Source organism: Bubalus kerabau, chromosome 22 (assembly GCF_029407905.1).
Source record: "Bubalus kerabau isolate K-KA32 ecotype Philippines breed swamp buffalo chromosome 22, PCC_UOA_SB_1v2, whole genome shotgun sequence".
In the NCBI taxonomy this organism is placed as follows: Eukaryota; Metazoa; Chordata; class Mammalia; order Artiodactyla; family Bovidae; genus Bubalus; species Bubalus kerabau.
The window spans coordinates 54,139,602-54,155,094 of record NC_073645.1 but is presented as its reverse complement, the minus strand read 5'-3'; the positions used below and the strand labels follow the sequence as shown (position 1 = coordinate 54,155,094).

Here is a 15,493-nt window from a genome sequence, read left to right as displayed (position 1 = left end):
TCCTGTTTTCCTAGCACCATTTATTGAAGAGGCTGTCTTTTCTCCATTGTATATTCTTGCTTCCTTTGTTGTAGATTAGTTGACCATAGGTGTGTGGGTTTATCTCTGGACATTCTCTCCTGTTCCACTGGCATTTAGCTCTGTTTTGTGCCAGCACCATGCTGTTTTGATGACTGTAGCTTTTTAGTATAGTCTGAAGTAAAGGAGTCTGATTCTTCCAGCTCCATCTTTCTTTCTCAAGATTGCTTTGACCATTCAGGATCTTCTGTATTTGCATACAAATTGTAAAAATTTTGTGATCTAATTCTGTGAAAGATTACCATTAGTAATTCAATGGTAATTGCATTGAATCTGTTACTTGCTTTGGGTAGTATAATCATTTTGGTAATACTGATTTTTCCAAACCAAGAACTATTTCTGTCATTGTTGATTTCTTTCATCAGTATCTTATAGTTTTCTGAGTACAGGTCTTTTACCTCCTTGGGTAGGTTTATTCCTAGGTACTTTATACATTTTGATGTGATGGTAAATGGAATTGTTTCCTTAATTTCTCTTTCTGTTCTTTTTATGTTAGTGTCATAGGAATGCAAGAGATTTGTGTGAATTAATTTTGTATCCTGCAACCTGATCAAATTCATTTATAAGCTCTAGTAGTTTTCTGGCAGCATCTTTGGGATTTTCTATCTATAGTATCACATAATCTACAAACAGTGACAGTTTTTACTTCTTCCTTTCCAATTTGTATTCCTTTTATTTTTTTATTTTTTTTATTATTATTCCTTTTATTTTTTTATTCTCTGATTGCCAAGGCTAGGACTTCCAAAACTATGTCGAATACAAGTGGTGAGAGGGGACATCCTTGTTTTGTTCTTGATCTTTGAGGAAATGTTTTAGGGTTTCATTATTGAAAATTCCCATTTATTTGGGGTCAGTTTCTGAATTTTTATTATCTTCCTTTTGTGGTGTCGTGTTTGGTCTATTATTCATGTTCTGTTTAGCCTTGAATTGCTCTCCATGCATTCAAAGGAGCAAACACCTCATGGTACTGTTTGTGGGAACTCAGCTGAGTGGGTTGGAGCCCAGATGTTTACTAGTGAGTCCACAGTAGGGTTTGCAGTTGGAAGTCCCATTAACAGGGCCTCTCTCCTAGGTGGGTGTGAATTCTGTCTGGTCTTTGAGTTGATGGCACTGTCTCTAGGATCTTGTTCAGTAGAGCTAACACTAGACAAAGATCTGTTCAGGGTCTGCAGACAGTCTGCAAACAGTGCTATCAGATTCACAGATGTGTGTGACTTCAGCAGGTCACTTGGGCAGGCAAGATTCCCCCAGATGCAGCTGAGAGGAGGTCGTGCTGAGTCACAGAGCTGCTTGCAGGAAGCACAGCCAAGACTGGGTTTGAGGTGGGCTCGAGGCACAAAGAAGGGTGTCTTCTGCCAGGTTCCTGTGGAGTCAGGACTCTGTCTACTGCAGCCTGAGTGGAGCCAGGTCCTAGGGCTGCTTCAGGATCCACAGTGGGACTGAAATCCACAGACCTGCCTCTGGGAGCACAAACGGGCATGGCTCCACGTGGGTCACTGGGCAAGTTGGAGCACACTCACAGCTGGGAGGAGTCCAGCCAAGCTACAAGACCATGTCAGGACCTACAGACATACCAAGACTAAAGGGTTTGCCTCAGGGGCACAGACGCTCACTTCTCCCTGTGTGGACCCAGGTTTTTTAGTTCTTCCACATCCCTCAGGAGGAAGCCTGCAGCCTCTCCCCTCACCACTTCCCACCCCCATGTTTGCTCTGTATTATCTTTGATTCCTCAGTCCTCATAATCATCCAAGCCAGATCCCCTTGACTCATAACAAATTTTATTCCAGCAGGGGGTCCAAACATCCATGCACTCAGAAATTTGTAGATCAGAGTCTGGCACCGAACCCCAGCTTAGCCCCAGGGATGCAGTGAAGGCCTAGCCACATCCGTGCCCTTCCTAAGGGTTCACACACACACACACGGCAGGTGTGAAGCGGGGATGCGTAGACACAGCTGCAGCTCTGCCTTGTCCTCTCTGTGTGCCTGGCTCCTGAATGCTTCCCTCCTAGCTGGACTTCCACTTCCCTCTGAAGACTACACTTCAGCTCCTGATGCCACATCACTGCATATGAGAACAGTGTGTCTTGCATATTTACCTTCCAGCCCCACCACAAATGAACAGTGACCGGTCAGAGCGGCAGGATGAAATCCCACTGCCCTTACTTTTGCCAGTTTTATGCTCCAGAGCTCCCTGTGGGATCAGCTGAAACTTCACCTGAAATCAGTCGCATTCATGCTTCTCTTCTTCTCCTTCCCTACATGGTTTCCCTGGAGAATCTGCTTAATAAACCTCTTGCACAAACTGCTGCCTCTGGGTCTGGTCTAGGAAGCCCACCCAAGGCAGTCAGCCAATGGCTGCTAATGGCTGACAATAGGTGTTTGGGTTGAGAAGCTACTTATACTTCAGGTAAACAATAACACCAATGGGAAGTGTGTGTTATGGGCAATGATGGACTTCCGGATAGTGTGCCTTGGGGCCACCTTGTACCACTGCAAGGGGAGCAGCACCAGCTTACCAAAGATCCAGATGGGTTCAGCTCTTCCAAAGACTTTCACAAGCGCCCTATTTGATGCTCCTGGGAGCTCCATGTAATGTGATGCAGGTGATTTTCAGTCCTGCTTTCAGAGAATCATCATCATCTCCACCGTTCTCATGCCACAGTCTCCCCTCCGTGTATGAAGACTTCAAGGACGGGTCTCCTTTCAAAGGGCTGGGGGAGAAACACCTGAATATGTGGTTCAGGATTTTGTACTGTGCACTTTGCTCCTTAGACTTCTTCAGTTCACTTCAGTTCAGTCACTCAGTTGTGTCCGACTCTTTGCAACCCCATGGACTGCAGCATGCCAGGCCTCCCTGTCCATCACCAACTCTCCTGGAGTTTACTCAAACTCATGTCCATTGAGTAAGTGATGCCATCCAACCATCTCATCCTCTGTCATCCCCTTCTCCTCCCGCCTTCAATCCTTCCCAGCATCAAAGTCTTTTCCAATGAGTCAGTTCTTCGCATCAGGTGGCCAAAGTATTGGAGCTTCAGCTTCAGCATCAGTCCTTCCAAAGAAGGTATTCAGGACTGATTTCCTTTAGGATGGACTGGCTGGATCTCCTTGCAATCCAAGGGACTCTCAAGAGTCTTCTCCAACACCAAAGTTCAAAAGCATCAATTCTTTGGCACTCAGCTTTCTTTATAGTCCAACTCTCACATCCATACATGACTGTTGGAAAAACCATAGCTTTGACTATGCAGACCTTTGTTGGCAAAGTAATGTTTTTGCTTTTTAATGAGCTGTCTAGGTTGGTCATAACTTTTCTTCCAAGGAGCAAGCATCTTTTAATTTCATGGCTACAGTCACCATCTGAAGTGATTTTGGAGCCCCCAAAATAAAGTCTGTCACTGTTTCCACTGTTTCCCCATCTATTTGCCATGAAGTAATGGGACTGGATGCCATGATCTTTGTTTTCTGAATGTTGAGTTTTAAGCCAAGTTTTTCACCCTCCTCTTTCACTTTCATCAAGAGGCTCTTTAGTTCTTCTTTGCTTTTTGCCATAAGGGTGGTGTCATCTATGTATCTGAGGTTATTGATATTTTTCCCAGCAATCTTGGTTCCAGCTTGTGTTTCTTCCAGTCCAGCTTTTCTCATGATTTACTCTGCATATAAGTTAAATAAGCGGGGTGACAATACACAACCTTGACATACTCCTTTTCCAATTTGGAACCAGTCTGCTGTTTCATGTCCAGTTCTAGCTGTTGTTTCTTGACCTGCATACAGATTTCTCAGGAGGCAGGTCAGGTGGTCTGGTATTCCCATCTCAGTGCCATTAGTTATAGGCAGGATTGCCACTGGGGTCCTGAACAACACACAGTTGTGTGGCCCAATTCTAAACTTTACAATATCTCAGTTCCAGTCTGAAGTCCAGCATCACAGTTCTCCAGAAGAACATGGACATACCATTCACTCAAGAAATATTTACTGAATACCTACTATGTGTCAGGCATTCAGTGTTATACTCAGCTTGAATGAAGGAGATGCAGACTTCACAAACATACAATCTGCATTCTAGCAAGTAAGACAGTCTTGCATTCAACTGACATTAGAAATAAAAAATTTATTAGAAATAAAAAACTTAACAGATAAAATCCATTACCCATAGAACTTATGTTCTAGTAAAATATACATATAAATAAATAATATAATTTCAAAAAATAAATTGATATAGTGTGAATAGCTGGAGGAGGACTTCCAGGTTAGAAGACAAAGAAGGACACTGTGGGTTACAGTTCATCTGAGACCTGAAGCCAGGTGAGGAGGTAGGTCAGTAGGGAACGGGAATGTGTTTAACACAAAGAGCAGGCTGAGGCAATGGGGCCCATGGTGAGGGGACAGTGGGTGGCGAGATTAGAGGAGGGTGCAGCTGAAGCACATGGGACCCTGGAGATTCAGGGAGTCTGACTTTTATTCAGAGTGTGGTGAGAAGCAATTACAGTGTCTGTATTTCGGATGAAGACCTGGAGAAGGGCAAAAGAGTGCTGGGCAACAATTTGCTGATCTCTAACCTCATTCTTTACACTCCAGGTCATGCCTCCCTCTTCCCCACTCTTCCCGGGGTCCAGCAATGACTGGGCTAAACTTGTACGCAGATTTCAAGATCTTTCAACATCCCATAGAATCCTCAAAGTGGGCGAAAGATGACAGTGGGCGGGCAGAGATGACCATGACTGCATACCAACCTGAGTCCCTCTTCATGGCTCTACTTCCAGTCAGATTCACCAGGGAAATCTGACCAGTCAGTGAGCAGAGCTGGATTTTAGAACTCACCCACTTCTTTCCTATTACAGCCCCAGGAGCACACATTAAACTCCAGAATGTCAATGGAGCTCTTGGGCCGCAGATCCCCTAAATGCACCGTCATTGCTGATGGCACCGAATTGGGTGGTGTTTCCCTAGTCCACGAAGTCAGGCTATAAACACCGGGTCAGACATATACAAAGTGTGTCCTGGCCACGCGACTTTTTGGAACCTTCATAAAGGGTTCGTACTGCCTCTCCAACAGTTGAACAAATAATTCATCATTTTTTTCTAAAGGCTTTGGCCACAACCCTCTCCTTTTGTTGGACATTCTTCATCCATTTTGCCTGAAGGAAGTCATTGTATGCATTTCTTTTGCATTTTTGACAGTACTAAGATGGGAGAGGGAAGAAGATGACCTTCCAGAGTCTGTTTCACAATCCAGCCAGGGCTCTTAGTAATCCGGCATAACCTCCTCAGTCCCTTCTGGTCAGCATCTCACAAACATAAGCAAATCACTGGGTTCTGGTCACAAAGTCCCTAGTCATCCCAAATACTCCCCAAAATTCCTTAGAACCTTAAGAATAAGAAAACCACACAAACTCCTGTTAGGACCTATTTTCTTTACTCATAGTGTGATTTTTTTTTTCTTGATCTACACTTTCAGTTCAGTTCAGTTCAGTCAGTCAGTCGTGTCCGAATCTTTGCGATCCCATGGACTGCAGCACACCAGGCTTCCCTGTCAATCACCAACTCCCAGAGCTTGCTCAAACTCATGTTCATTAAGTCAGTGATGCCATCTAACCATCTCATCCTCTCTCGTCCCCTTCTCCTCCCACCTTCAATCCTTCCTGGCATCAGAGTCTTTTCCAATGAGTCAGTTCTTCACATCAGGTGGCCAAAGTATTGGCGCTTCAGCTTCAGCATCAGTCCTTCCAATGAATATTCAAGACTGATTTCCTTTAGGATGGACTGGCTGGATCTCCTTGCAGTCCAAGGGACACTCAAGAGTCTTCTCCAACACCAAAGCTCAAAAGCATCAATTCTTTGGCACTCAGCTTTCTTTACAGTCCAACTCTCACATCTGTACATGACTACAGAAAAACCATAGCTTTGAATTGATGGACCTTTGTCAGCAAAGTAATGTCTCTGCTTTTTAATATGCTATCTAGGTTTGTCATAGCTTTTCTTTGAAGGAGCAAGCATCTTTTAATTTCATGGCTGCAGTCACCATCTGAAGTTATTTTGGAGCTCAAAAAATAAAGTCTCTCACTGTTTCCATTGTTTCCCCATCTATTTGCCATGAAGGGATGGGACCGGATGCCATGATCTTAGTTTTCGAATGTTGAGCTTTAAGTCAACTTTTTCACTCTCCTCTTTCACTTTCATCAAGAGGCTCTTTAGTTCTTCTTCACTTTCTGCCATAAGGGTGGTGCCATCTGCATATCTCAGGTTATTGACATTTCTCCCGGAAACCTTGATTCCATCTTGTACTTCATCCAGTCCAGCATTTTGCATGATGCACTTGTCATATTATAAGGTAAATAAATAGGGTGACTATATACAGCTCTGATGTACTCCTTTCCTGATTTGCAACCAGTCTGTTGTTCCATGTCCAGTTCTAACTATTGCTTCTTGACCGACATACAGATTTCTCAGGAGGCAGGTAAGGTGGTCTGGTATTCCCATCTCTTGAAGAATTTTCCAGTTTCTTGTGATCCACACAGTCAAAGGCTTTGGCGTAGTCAATAAAACAGAAGTAGGTTTTTTTCTGGAACTCTCTTGCTTTTTCTATGATTCAAAGGATGTTGGCAATATGAGCTCTGGTTTCTCTGCCTTTTCTAAATCCAAATTGAACATCTGAAAGTTCATGGTTCACATACTGTTGAAGCCTGACTTGGAGAATTTTGAGCATTACTTTACTAGCGTGTGAGATGAGTATAATTGTGCGGTAGTTTGAGCATTCTTTGGCATTGCCTTTCTTTGGAATTAGAATGAACACTGACCTTTTCCAGTCCTGTAGCCACTGCTGAGTTTTCCAAATTTGCTGGCATGTTGAGTGTAGCACTTTCACAGCATCATCTTTTAGGATTTGAAATAGCTCAACTGTAATTCCATCACCTCCACTACCTTTGTTCATAGTGATGACTCCTAAGGCCCACTTGACTTTGCATTCCAGGATGTCTGGCTCTAGGTGAGTGATCACACCATCATGGTTATCTGGGTCATGAAGATCTTTTTTGTATAGTTCTTCTGTGTATTCTTGCCACTTCTTCTTAATATCTTCTGCTTCTGTTAGGTCCATACCACCTCTGTCCTTTATTGAGCCTATCTTTGCATGAAATGTTCCCTTGGCCTCTCTGATGTTCTTGAAGAGATCTCTAGTCTTTTCCATTCTGTGTTGTCCTCTACTTCTTTGCACTGATCGCTGAGGAAGGCTTTCTCATCTCTCCTTGCTATTCTTTGGAACTCTGCATTCAGATGGATGTATCTTTCCTTTCCTCCTTTGCCTTTAGCTTTTTTTGATCTACACTTTATCACTGCCCAATGTCTGAATAAATTGTATAGACCATTAATTACAGCAAATGTATTCATGCAATCAATAGCAGTGATTGATCCTCTATTAAGTACCAGAGACTATGGTATCTATTTAAGATATAATAGTAAGAGAAAAAAACATGACCTCTACCTTTAGTACAGAGAAGGCAATGGCACCCCACTCCAGTACTCTTGCCTGGGGAATCCCAGGGATGGGGGAGCTTGGTGGGCTGCCATCTATGGGGTCACACAGAGTCGGACACGACTGAAGTGACTTAGCAGCAGCAGCTACCTTTAGTAAAATTACAGCCTATTGCAAGAGGAACACATTTAAAAAATGATCACTCAAGTTAATTTCAAATCACAAGTATATGTTCTGTATAAAGGAACAAAGATAATGGTAAATTTCTTGTTAAAACCAAACCTATTTTTAAAAAAAAAACAGCTCAACATCTTTAAAGTACTAAAGAAAAAATCCTAGAAATTCCATACCTAGCAAAAACATCTTTCAAATATGAAAGTGAAATAGTTACATTATATGTAAATGGTCAAAACATCCCAATTAAAAGGCAGAAAGTTTTAGATTGGCATAAAAAGCATGCTGCCCACTCAGAAAAGCACTTTAAATATAAAGACACAAGTACATTATAAATAAAAGGATAAAGGATAAAAGGATAAAGGATAAAGGAAAAGATAGTCTATGTTAATGACAGTCAAAAGAAGACTAGAGTGATGATGTTAATATCAGACAGTGTTCATTTCAGAGCAAAAAAATATTGCCAGGTATAAAGAAGGTCACGTAATAGTAAAAGGTTAGAATAAAATTTGAAACAATTAATTAATGTGACATAAGATCCTTAAATTTTTATGCACCCAATTACAGACTTTTGAAATATATGAAGTAACAATTGATAGAACTGCATGGGGAAATAGACAAAGCCACAATTATAGAGGGAGATTTCAAACTTCCTCTCTCAGTACTTGATAGGAGAAGTACACAGAACAACAACAAGGATATAGTAACCTGAACACCTTGACCACCTTGACTTCATTCATACTATGTAATACTCTACCCGGTAACGGTAGAATACACGTTCTTTTTGAGGACATCAAAACACTTACCATGAAAGACCATATACTAGAACATAAAATAAGTTTCAACAAATGTTAAAGGATTTAAGTCACAGAAATAATGTGTGCTGACCACAATGAAATTGAGTTAGAAGTCAATAATAGATATACACCTGGAAAATGTTCAAATACTTTGAAACGTAATGATGCATTTCTGAACAACACATGAGTCATTCAAGAAATCAGGAAGTTAGATCACATTCTGAACTTAATGAAAATGAAAAGACATATGAGAATCTGTTGGATGCTGCTAAAGCAGAAGTTAAGGGGATATTTTAACACTGTATCCATGTAGGGAGAAGGCAATGGCGACCCACTCCAGTACTCTTCCTGGAAAGCCCCATGGACACGGGGTCTCGAAGAGTCAGACACGACTGAGCAACTTCACTTTCACTTTTCACTTTCGTGCATTGGAGAAGGAAATGGCAACCCACTCCAGTACTCTTGCCTGGAAAGCCCCATGGACACGGGGTCTCGAAGAGTCAGACACGACTGAGCAGCTTCACTTTCACTTTTTACTTTCGTGCATTGGAGAAGGAAATGGCAACCCACTCCAGTGTTCTTGCCTGGAGAATCCCAGGGACGGGGGGAGCCTGGTGGGCTGCCGTCCATGTGGTCGCACAGAATCAGACACGACTGAAGTGACTTAGCAGCAGCAATAGCATATCCATGTAGAAATAAAGAAAAATTCCTATTTCATCCCATGAGCAAGAGGAAGCTACTCAATATTCTAAGCAGGAGAATGACATAATTAGATTTCAGTTGTTTACATGTCATTCTGTTCAGCACTAAAACGTATGAAGCAACCAGAACTCTCATCCATTGCTCTGGGAGTAAAACATGGTACAACCACTTTGGAATAAAGAGTGGTAGTTTCTTATGAGACTAAAAAATACACAGCTTTGATCCAGTAATTCCAGTCATAATTACTTACTGAAAAGAAACAAAGGCTCAGTCATGTCCAATTCTGCAACCCCACAGACTTCAGCCTCCCAGGCTCCTCTGTCCATGGGATTTCCCAGGCAAAAATACTGGAGCGAGTAGCCATTTCTTTCTCCAGTGGATCTTCCTGACCCAGGGGTCGAACCCACGTCTTCTGCTTGGCAGGTGGATTCTTTACCACTGAGCCACCAGAAACAAAAACAGGTGTGTGTGTGTGTGTGTGTGTGTTCATAAAAGCTCTATTCCTAGTAGCAAAGTTATAAATGATGTTACCAAACCACATGCAAAACAATAAAATTGAACAACTTTCTTACACTACTCAAAAAATTAACTCAAAATGTGTTGAAGATTTACATGTAAGACCTGAAAGACCTGAGCCAATAAAATTCCGAGATGAAAACATAGGAAACAAATTCCTTGACGTGGGTCTTGGCAATGGTCTTTTTGGATATGACACGTAAAGCACAAGCAACAAAATAAAAAATACACACACTGGACTATATCAAACTAAAAGGTTTCTGCACAACAAAGGAAACAATCAGCATGAAAAGGCAACCTACTGAGTGGAAGAAAATATTTGTAAATCATATATCTGATAAGAGGCTAATATCCAAAATTTGTAAAGAACTGATACAACTCAATAGTGAACAAGCAATCCAGATGATAAATGAATTCATATTAAATGAACAAAGGACCTGAATAGACATTTTTTTCCAAAGAAGATAGTCAAATGGACAAGAGATATGTGAACAGATACTCAACATCACTGACCACCAGGGAATGAAAATAAAAACCACAATAAGGTACCACTCCACACCTGTTAGAATAACAGGTTAATAACATTAAAAAAACAAAGAGATAACAAATCCTGGCAGGGATGTGGATAAAAGGGAATCTTGGTTCACTGCTGGTGGGACTGTAAATTGGTTCCATCACTATGGAACAGTATGGAGGGTCCTCAAAAAATTAAATATAGAATTATCATAAGATCCAGTGTCCCACTTATGGGTATATATCCAAAGGAAATTATATCACTATGTCAAAGATATATATATATACATATCACACATATGCAAACACATATATACCATAAAAAGAAGAAAAATCCTCCTTTAAGAAGAAGGAAATCCTACCATTTGCACAGCATGAAGGGACTTTGAGGGCATTATGCTAAGTGAAATAAGTCAGACAGAGATATATACTGTATGATCTCACTTAAATGTGGAATCTAAAAACCCTTACAAACTCATAGAAAAAGAGATCAGATTTGAGGTTACCAAAGGCAGGGGTGGGACTGGGGGAGAGAAGGAAGGGGGTCAAAAGTCACAAGCTTCCAGTTATAAGCAAGTCCTGGGATGAACATACAGGGAACACAAGTGTGTGGTTCATTAGAAAGCAGCTGAGATTGTAGATCCCACAAGTTCTCATCACAAGAAAAGGGTTTTTTTCTTTCTCTCATTTTTTCTTGTATTTGCATCAAATTATCCACTTGGCTGGGGCCGAAGGTGGTCTTTCACCTGTTGTGCAAGCCCTTGAGGACCTCCAGGTCTACCAGGGAGGGATGCCTCTGAGGGCCAAGTGTCAGGTAAGCACTCACAGCAGCCAGCCTGGGGCTCAGGACTGAACCTTTAACCCCTCCCCGTTGAAGCCCTGGAGGCAGTTAACTGCGGCTCCACATTCGGTACCCTGCAACTATTAAGGATAAATGTCCCCTTTTCTGAGAGAAGAAAAAGTAAATAAAAGCACACCTCCTTCTGCAGGTCATTAGGTGGAAGGCTGGATTCCGCTGTCTCTCTCCGTCCCTGTGTGCCAGGACCAGGAGCTCCCAGACACGGGGAAGAGCTCTGCACCTCGTGTTTTCCCCACACGCCAATGGGTATCTGATTGGAGAATCGGGGCCTGGGGGACCCCACATCAGAACGTACCGGCAGTGTGCACACTGGGTGAGTCTAACTCTTGCAACTCCCCCGCATATGACCCCTGGCCCGGGAATGGGAAGGGGCCAGCCGCACCACCAGGTGCCAGGTGCTGGGAAAACTAGTCGGCAAGGTGCTGGAGGGGGAGCTGAGGGACTCTGCCTGCCTCCTGCCCTTCCTCCTCGCCCCCGCTGTCTCTCCCATTACCCCTTTAACCCCTCCCCGTTGAAGCCCTGATAGCATCCACCCTTAGGGCTTTGGAACGCTTAGTTAAGGACCTCCTGAACGCCGGCAGCGCCCCCAGGATCGCACATTACAGGTAAAGTGTTGTCGCTCAGTCGTGTCCGACTCTTTGCGACCCCATGGACTGTAGCCCTCCAGGCTCCTCTGTCCCTGGGATTCTCCAGGCAAGAAGACTGGAGTGGGTTGCCATTTCCTTCTCCATTACAGGTAAGTCTATCACATCAACTACCTTCTCGCTCTTTGCCTCTTACATCAGACTCTCAACGTCTTATTTTGAAACTCGCTGCTTAGCTTGCAAAGTCCGCATCAGCCACTTCCCTTCTTTACTGGATTCAGGAAAACACTTTTCTGAGCGCCACCTTGACATCCTTGTTCCGCAGTGAGTAGATGAGAGGGTTCAGGGTGGGGCTGACTGCTGTGTACAGCACGGCGACAACTTTGCCGTTTTCCAAGGAGGAGCCGGACCCCGGGAGGATGTAGGTGTAGATGACGGTGGAGTAGTACAAGGTGACCACCAGGAGGTGGGAGGAGCAGGTGGAGAAGGCGCGCTGCTTGCCCGCGGCCGAGCGCATGCGCAGGATGCTGGCGATGATGCAGCCGTAGGACGCCATGCTGAGCAGGAAGTTGACCACCCCGAAGTAGACGTCCGCGACGACTATCATAACGTTGTTCAGCGTAGTTGGGCTGCAGGAGAGCAGCAGCAGCGTGGGGACTTCACAGAGAAAATGCTGGATCTGATTGGGGCCGCAGAATGTCAGCCTTGTCATCAGGCCTGTGTGCACGGCCGTGCTGACCGCGCTGACAGCCCACACGCTGCCGGCCAGCAGGACGCAGACAGGCCGGCCCATCCGCGAGCTGTAGTGCAGCGGGCGGCAGATGGCCACGTAGCGGTCGTAGGCCATGACCGTCAGCAGCAGCAGCTCGGCCCCCAGAAACCAGGTCAGGAAGAAGAGTTGAGTCATGCATCCCTGATAGGAGATGGTGCCACCCTTGACCACCAGGTTCTCCAGCAATTTGGGGAGAACTGTAGACGTGCAGACGATGTCTAAAACAGCCAGGTTGGTGAGAAAGAAGTACATTGGAGTATGGAGGCCTGGGTGCAGGCTGATGGCCGTGACAATGAGGGTGTTCCCTGCAAGAGCCCCCAGGAAAAGGAGGAGGAACAAGACCAGGAAGAGACCCCGGAGCCCAGGCTCCTCTGAGAAACTCTGCAGGGCAAACGCCTCCACAGATGAGTGGTTGTGTGTGTCCATGCGGTGTTCGAGCCCTTGCAGCCTCTGGGACACAGCCGGCCTGGCACAGGGAGACATGGGGTGGTGGGGCAGTGCTGCAGAAAAGTTTGCTGTTGGCAGCTTTGCCGCAAGAAGCACATAATTAAGATATCAGCCAAGGTCCCAGCACCCAGGGACATTCAGGGAAGTTACTCCACTCTGCCCACAGCCTGGTGGCCCCCATCAGCCCCAGAGACACCCTGTCTCACGACAGCCTCCATCACTCCCTGGACCACACAAAAGGGAAGTCTGAGTCCTCCTTGCTTGGTTTTGAACACTTCCTGCAGCATCCAGAGACGTGGAAGCTCTCTATTGCATGCTGGGCCCGCCACTGTGTGGGGAAGTCCCCATCGAGCCCGGCACAGAACTCAAGATTCCCAAAAGGAAAACCTAGTCCGCTGGGTCAGGGCTCAGGGAGGGGAGGAAAGTTTTACCCTTGCCAGTGGCAAAATGGGTGCTCACGGGGGAGTACAGGGTCTCAGAGGGGAATGAGCAGCCGGGGGCAGAAAGGCTCCAGCTCTTTGGGGAAGGCCACCCTCAGCTGTTGGAGTCAGCTGTGAATGGACCTGGCCACAGCCCATTAGTTGCAACCACAGTTGCCCAGCCCTGCCTGGGCTCCTCCTGGCTGCACCCTCAGGTAGGGCAGACTCAGTGAGACCGAGGAGCCTGTCTCACTGGGGCTCGTGGTTCTGACTCCATCCCCCACTCCCCAGCTGGATGAGGGTCAGGCTGGGCTGGGGGCTGGGACACAGGAAGGAAGGACACACACAGGTCAGCGTGGCCACAGGATGCCCAGCTTACATGCTAACCCAGCGCCCTGGCCTCCCCCACAGCCTGGCACACATGTCCGCCAGCCCTCTGGGACCACCGGACCTCCCTGAGTCCAGCTCAGTTGAAGTGACCATCTTCCTTGTGCCCATGAGCAGTTAGATCAATGCGCTCAGGGGAAGGGAGGCCACCGTGCCTGCCTCCCTGGTGCCAGCCCCGGGCACCCCCGGAGGATGTTATGACCTGCCCTGGGGGGTCAGGAGGGCTGAACCTTAACCCTACCTGGAAACAAGTGTCAACAACACAGGAAGGTTTGTCATTCCCCGGTGGAATACAAGCAAAGACATGTGATTTGCAGACCTCTGTCCTCAGCTGTAATCTGTGGTGAAGCTCCAGGGCAGGGAGGCACTGGGCCCCCTGGCGGCCTCGCCAGCTACCCCTCTCACCCTCGCTGCCCCCACCCCTGCAGAGCTGAGGTGCCACCGAGTTGCAGGACGGGTTCCTGCTGCTGATCACTGCTGGCCCTGTCCAGTGCCACACACCACACACACCCATTCTTAGCAGTCACCTGCCATCTGTAGGCATGAGCCCCCAAAGCCCCCTCTGGCTGCACATCTGAGCCTCTTGGGTCCCCTTTGGCACCCCAGGTGCCTGTCCGCCTATTTTGGCTGGCTGCCCACCAAACTTCACCTCTGATTCATGGAACCCCAGCTGGGTCAGGGGCCTCGGGGCCTGGTTTCTCTTAAAGAGTTCAACCTGTTTAGAAACCTAGCCACACTGCTGGGTTCCTTCCTCCTACTGATCTGGGGCAAAGATAGGTCACAGACAAGCAGATGAGCTGCAGGTTCCTGGGAGCGTTACAGTTCAGGCTGGGCTGGTAAAAGACAAGCAAAGCAATTTTGGCATCGTTTTTTCCACAATAAAATAGGTCAGGACAAAAACAAATTGTCTTTTGCAGAAACATCAAAAGGAAAACTAGGGAAGGTGGTCCCAAAGGCATGAAGAGACAAGGACAGAAAGTGACTCACTATGAATGTCAGTGGTGAGCCTCTGATCAGCTCCTGTCCTAAAGAGACGACGCTTACATTTTCATGGGAAAATACAAGAAACTCTTCCTCTGGTGGAAGACTAGACATAGCCTGAAGCCCATCTCCCAGTTCAGTGACTCCTTTGTCTGCTGTTGACCGTTAACAAGAGTCCGTCCCCTCGGGTGGACGCTGAGGCTCGAGGGAGCTAGGAGCACCACCAGACACATCTCTCAGGGAGCAATTACCCTTCCTGAAGGCAAACAAGGGCCTCTGTGGGCACAGTCCCCAGGCTGAGCAGAACCAGGGCCCCAACAGGCCCAGCGAAGGGCCAGGGTGCCTGGTGCCATAGGAGACGAGGCTCCAGGCAGCAGGGCTCAGTGTGAACACACCGCTAGCTGGTGGCCTCTCTGCCAAGGGTCTCTCCCGTGTGTAAGACAGGAGCTGCATACAACCAGATCCTGTGAGAATGATGGGTTTCATTTTAAATAGATTTAACTTTTAAGACAGTTTTTAGACTTCTGTAAAAGTTGAGAAGGCAGTACAGAGAGTTCCTTTAAGCCCCATGCCCAGTTTCCCTTAATGTTTAAACCTCACTTTAGTATGGTATACTTGTCACCACTAATGAACCAACATTGACATCACCAGCTGAAGTCCAGTTAATTCAGACTGCATCACTTTTCACTCAACGTGCTTTTTCTGTCCCAGGATTCATCGGGACATATAGGGTTCTCTTGGCTGACAGTGTCTCAGACTTTCGTTAGTTTTGGCAACCTTGGCGGTTTTGAGAGGTGCT

At 45.9% G+C, this 15,493-nt stretch overlaps 1 protein-coding gene across 1 annotated transcript; it reads right to left on the bottom strand.

The window, feature by feature from the left end:
* Positions 1-11,965: 11,965 nt before the first annotated feature.
* LOC129636742 (olfactory receptor 13A1-like) lies at positions 11,966-12,886 on the bottom strand. The gene has a single exon (XM_055560345.1). It carries the CDS (start codon positions 12,884-12,886, stop codon positions 11,966-11,968), a length of 921 nt encoding a protein of 306 aa, XP_055416320.1.
* Positions 12,887-15,493: the final 2,607 nt, after the last annotated feature.

What these genes read in the sequence shown, in the direction of transcription:
- LOC129636742 (XM_055560345.1), bottom strand. Translation starts at nt 12,886, where the DNA reads ATGGACACACACAACCACTCATCTGTGGAGGCGTTTGCCCTGCAGAGT.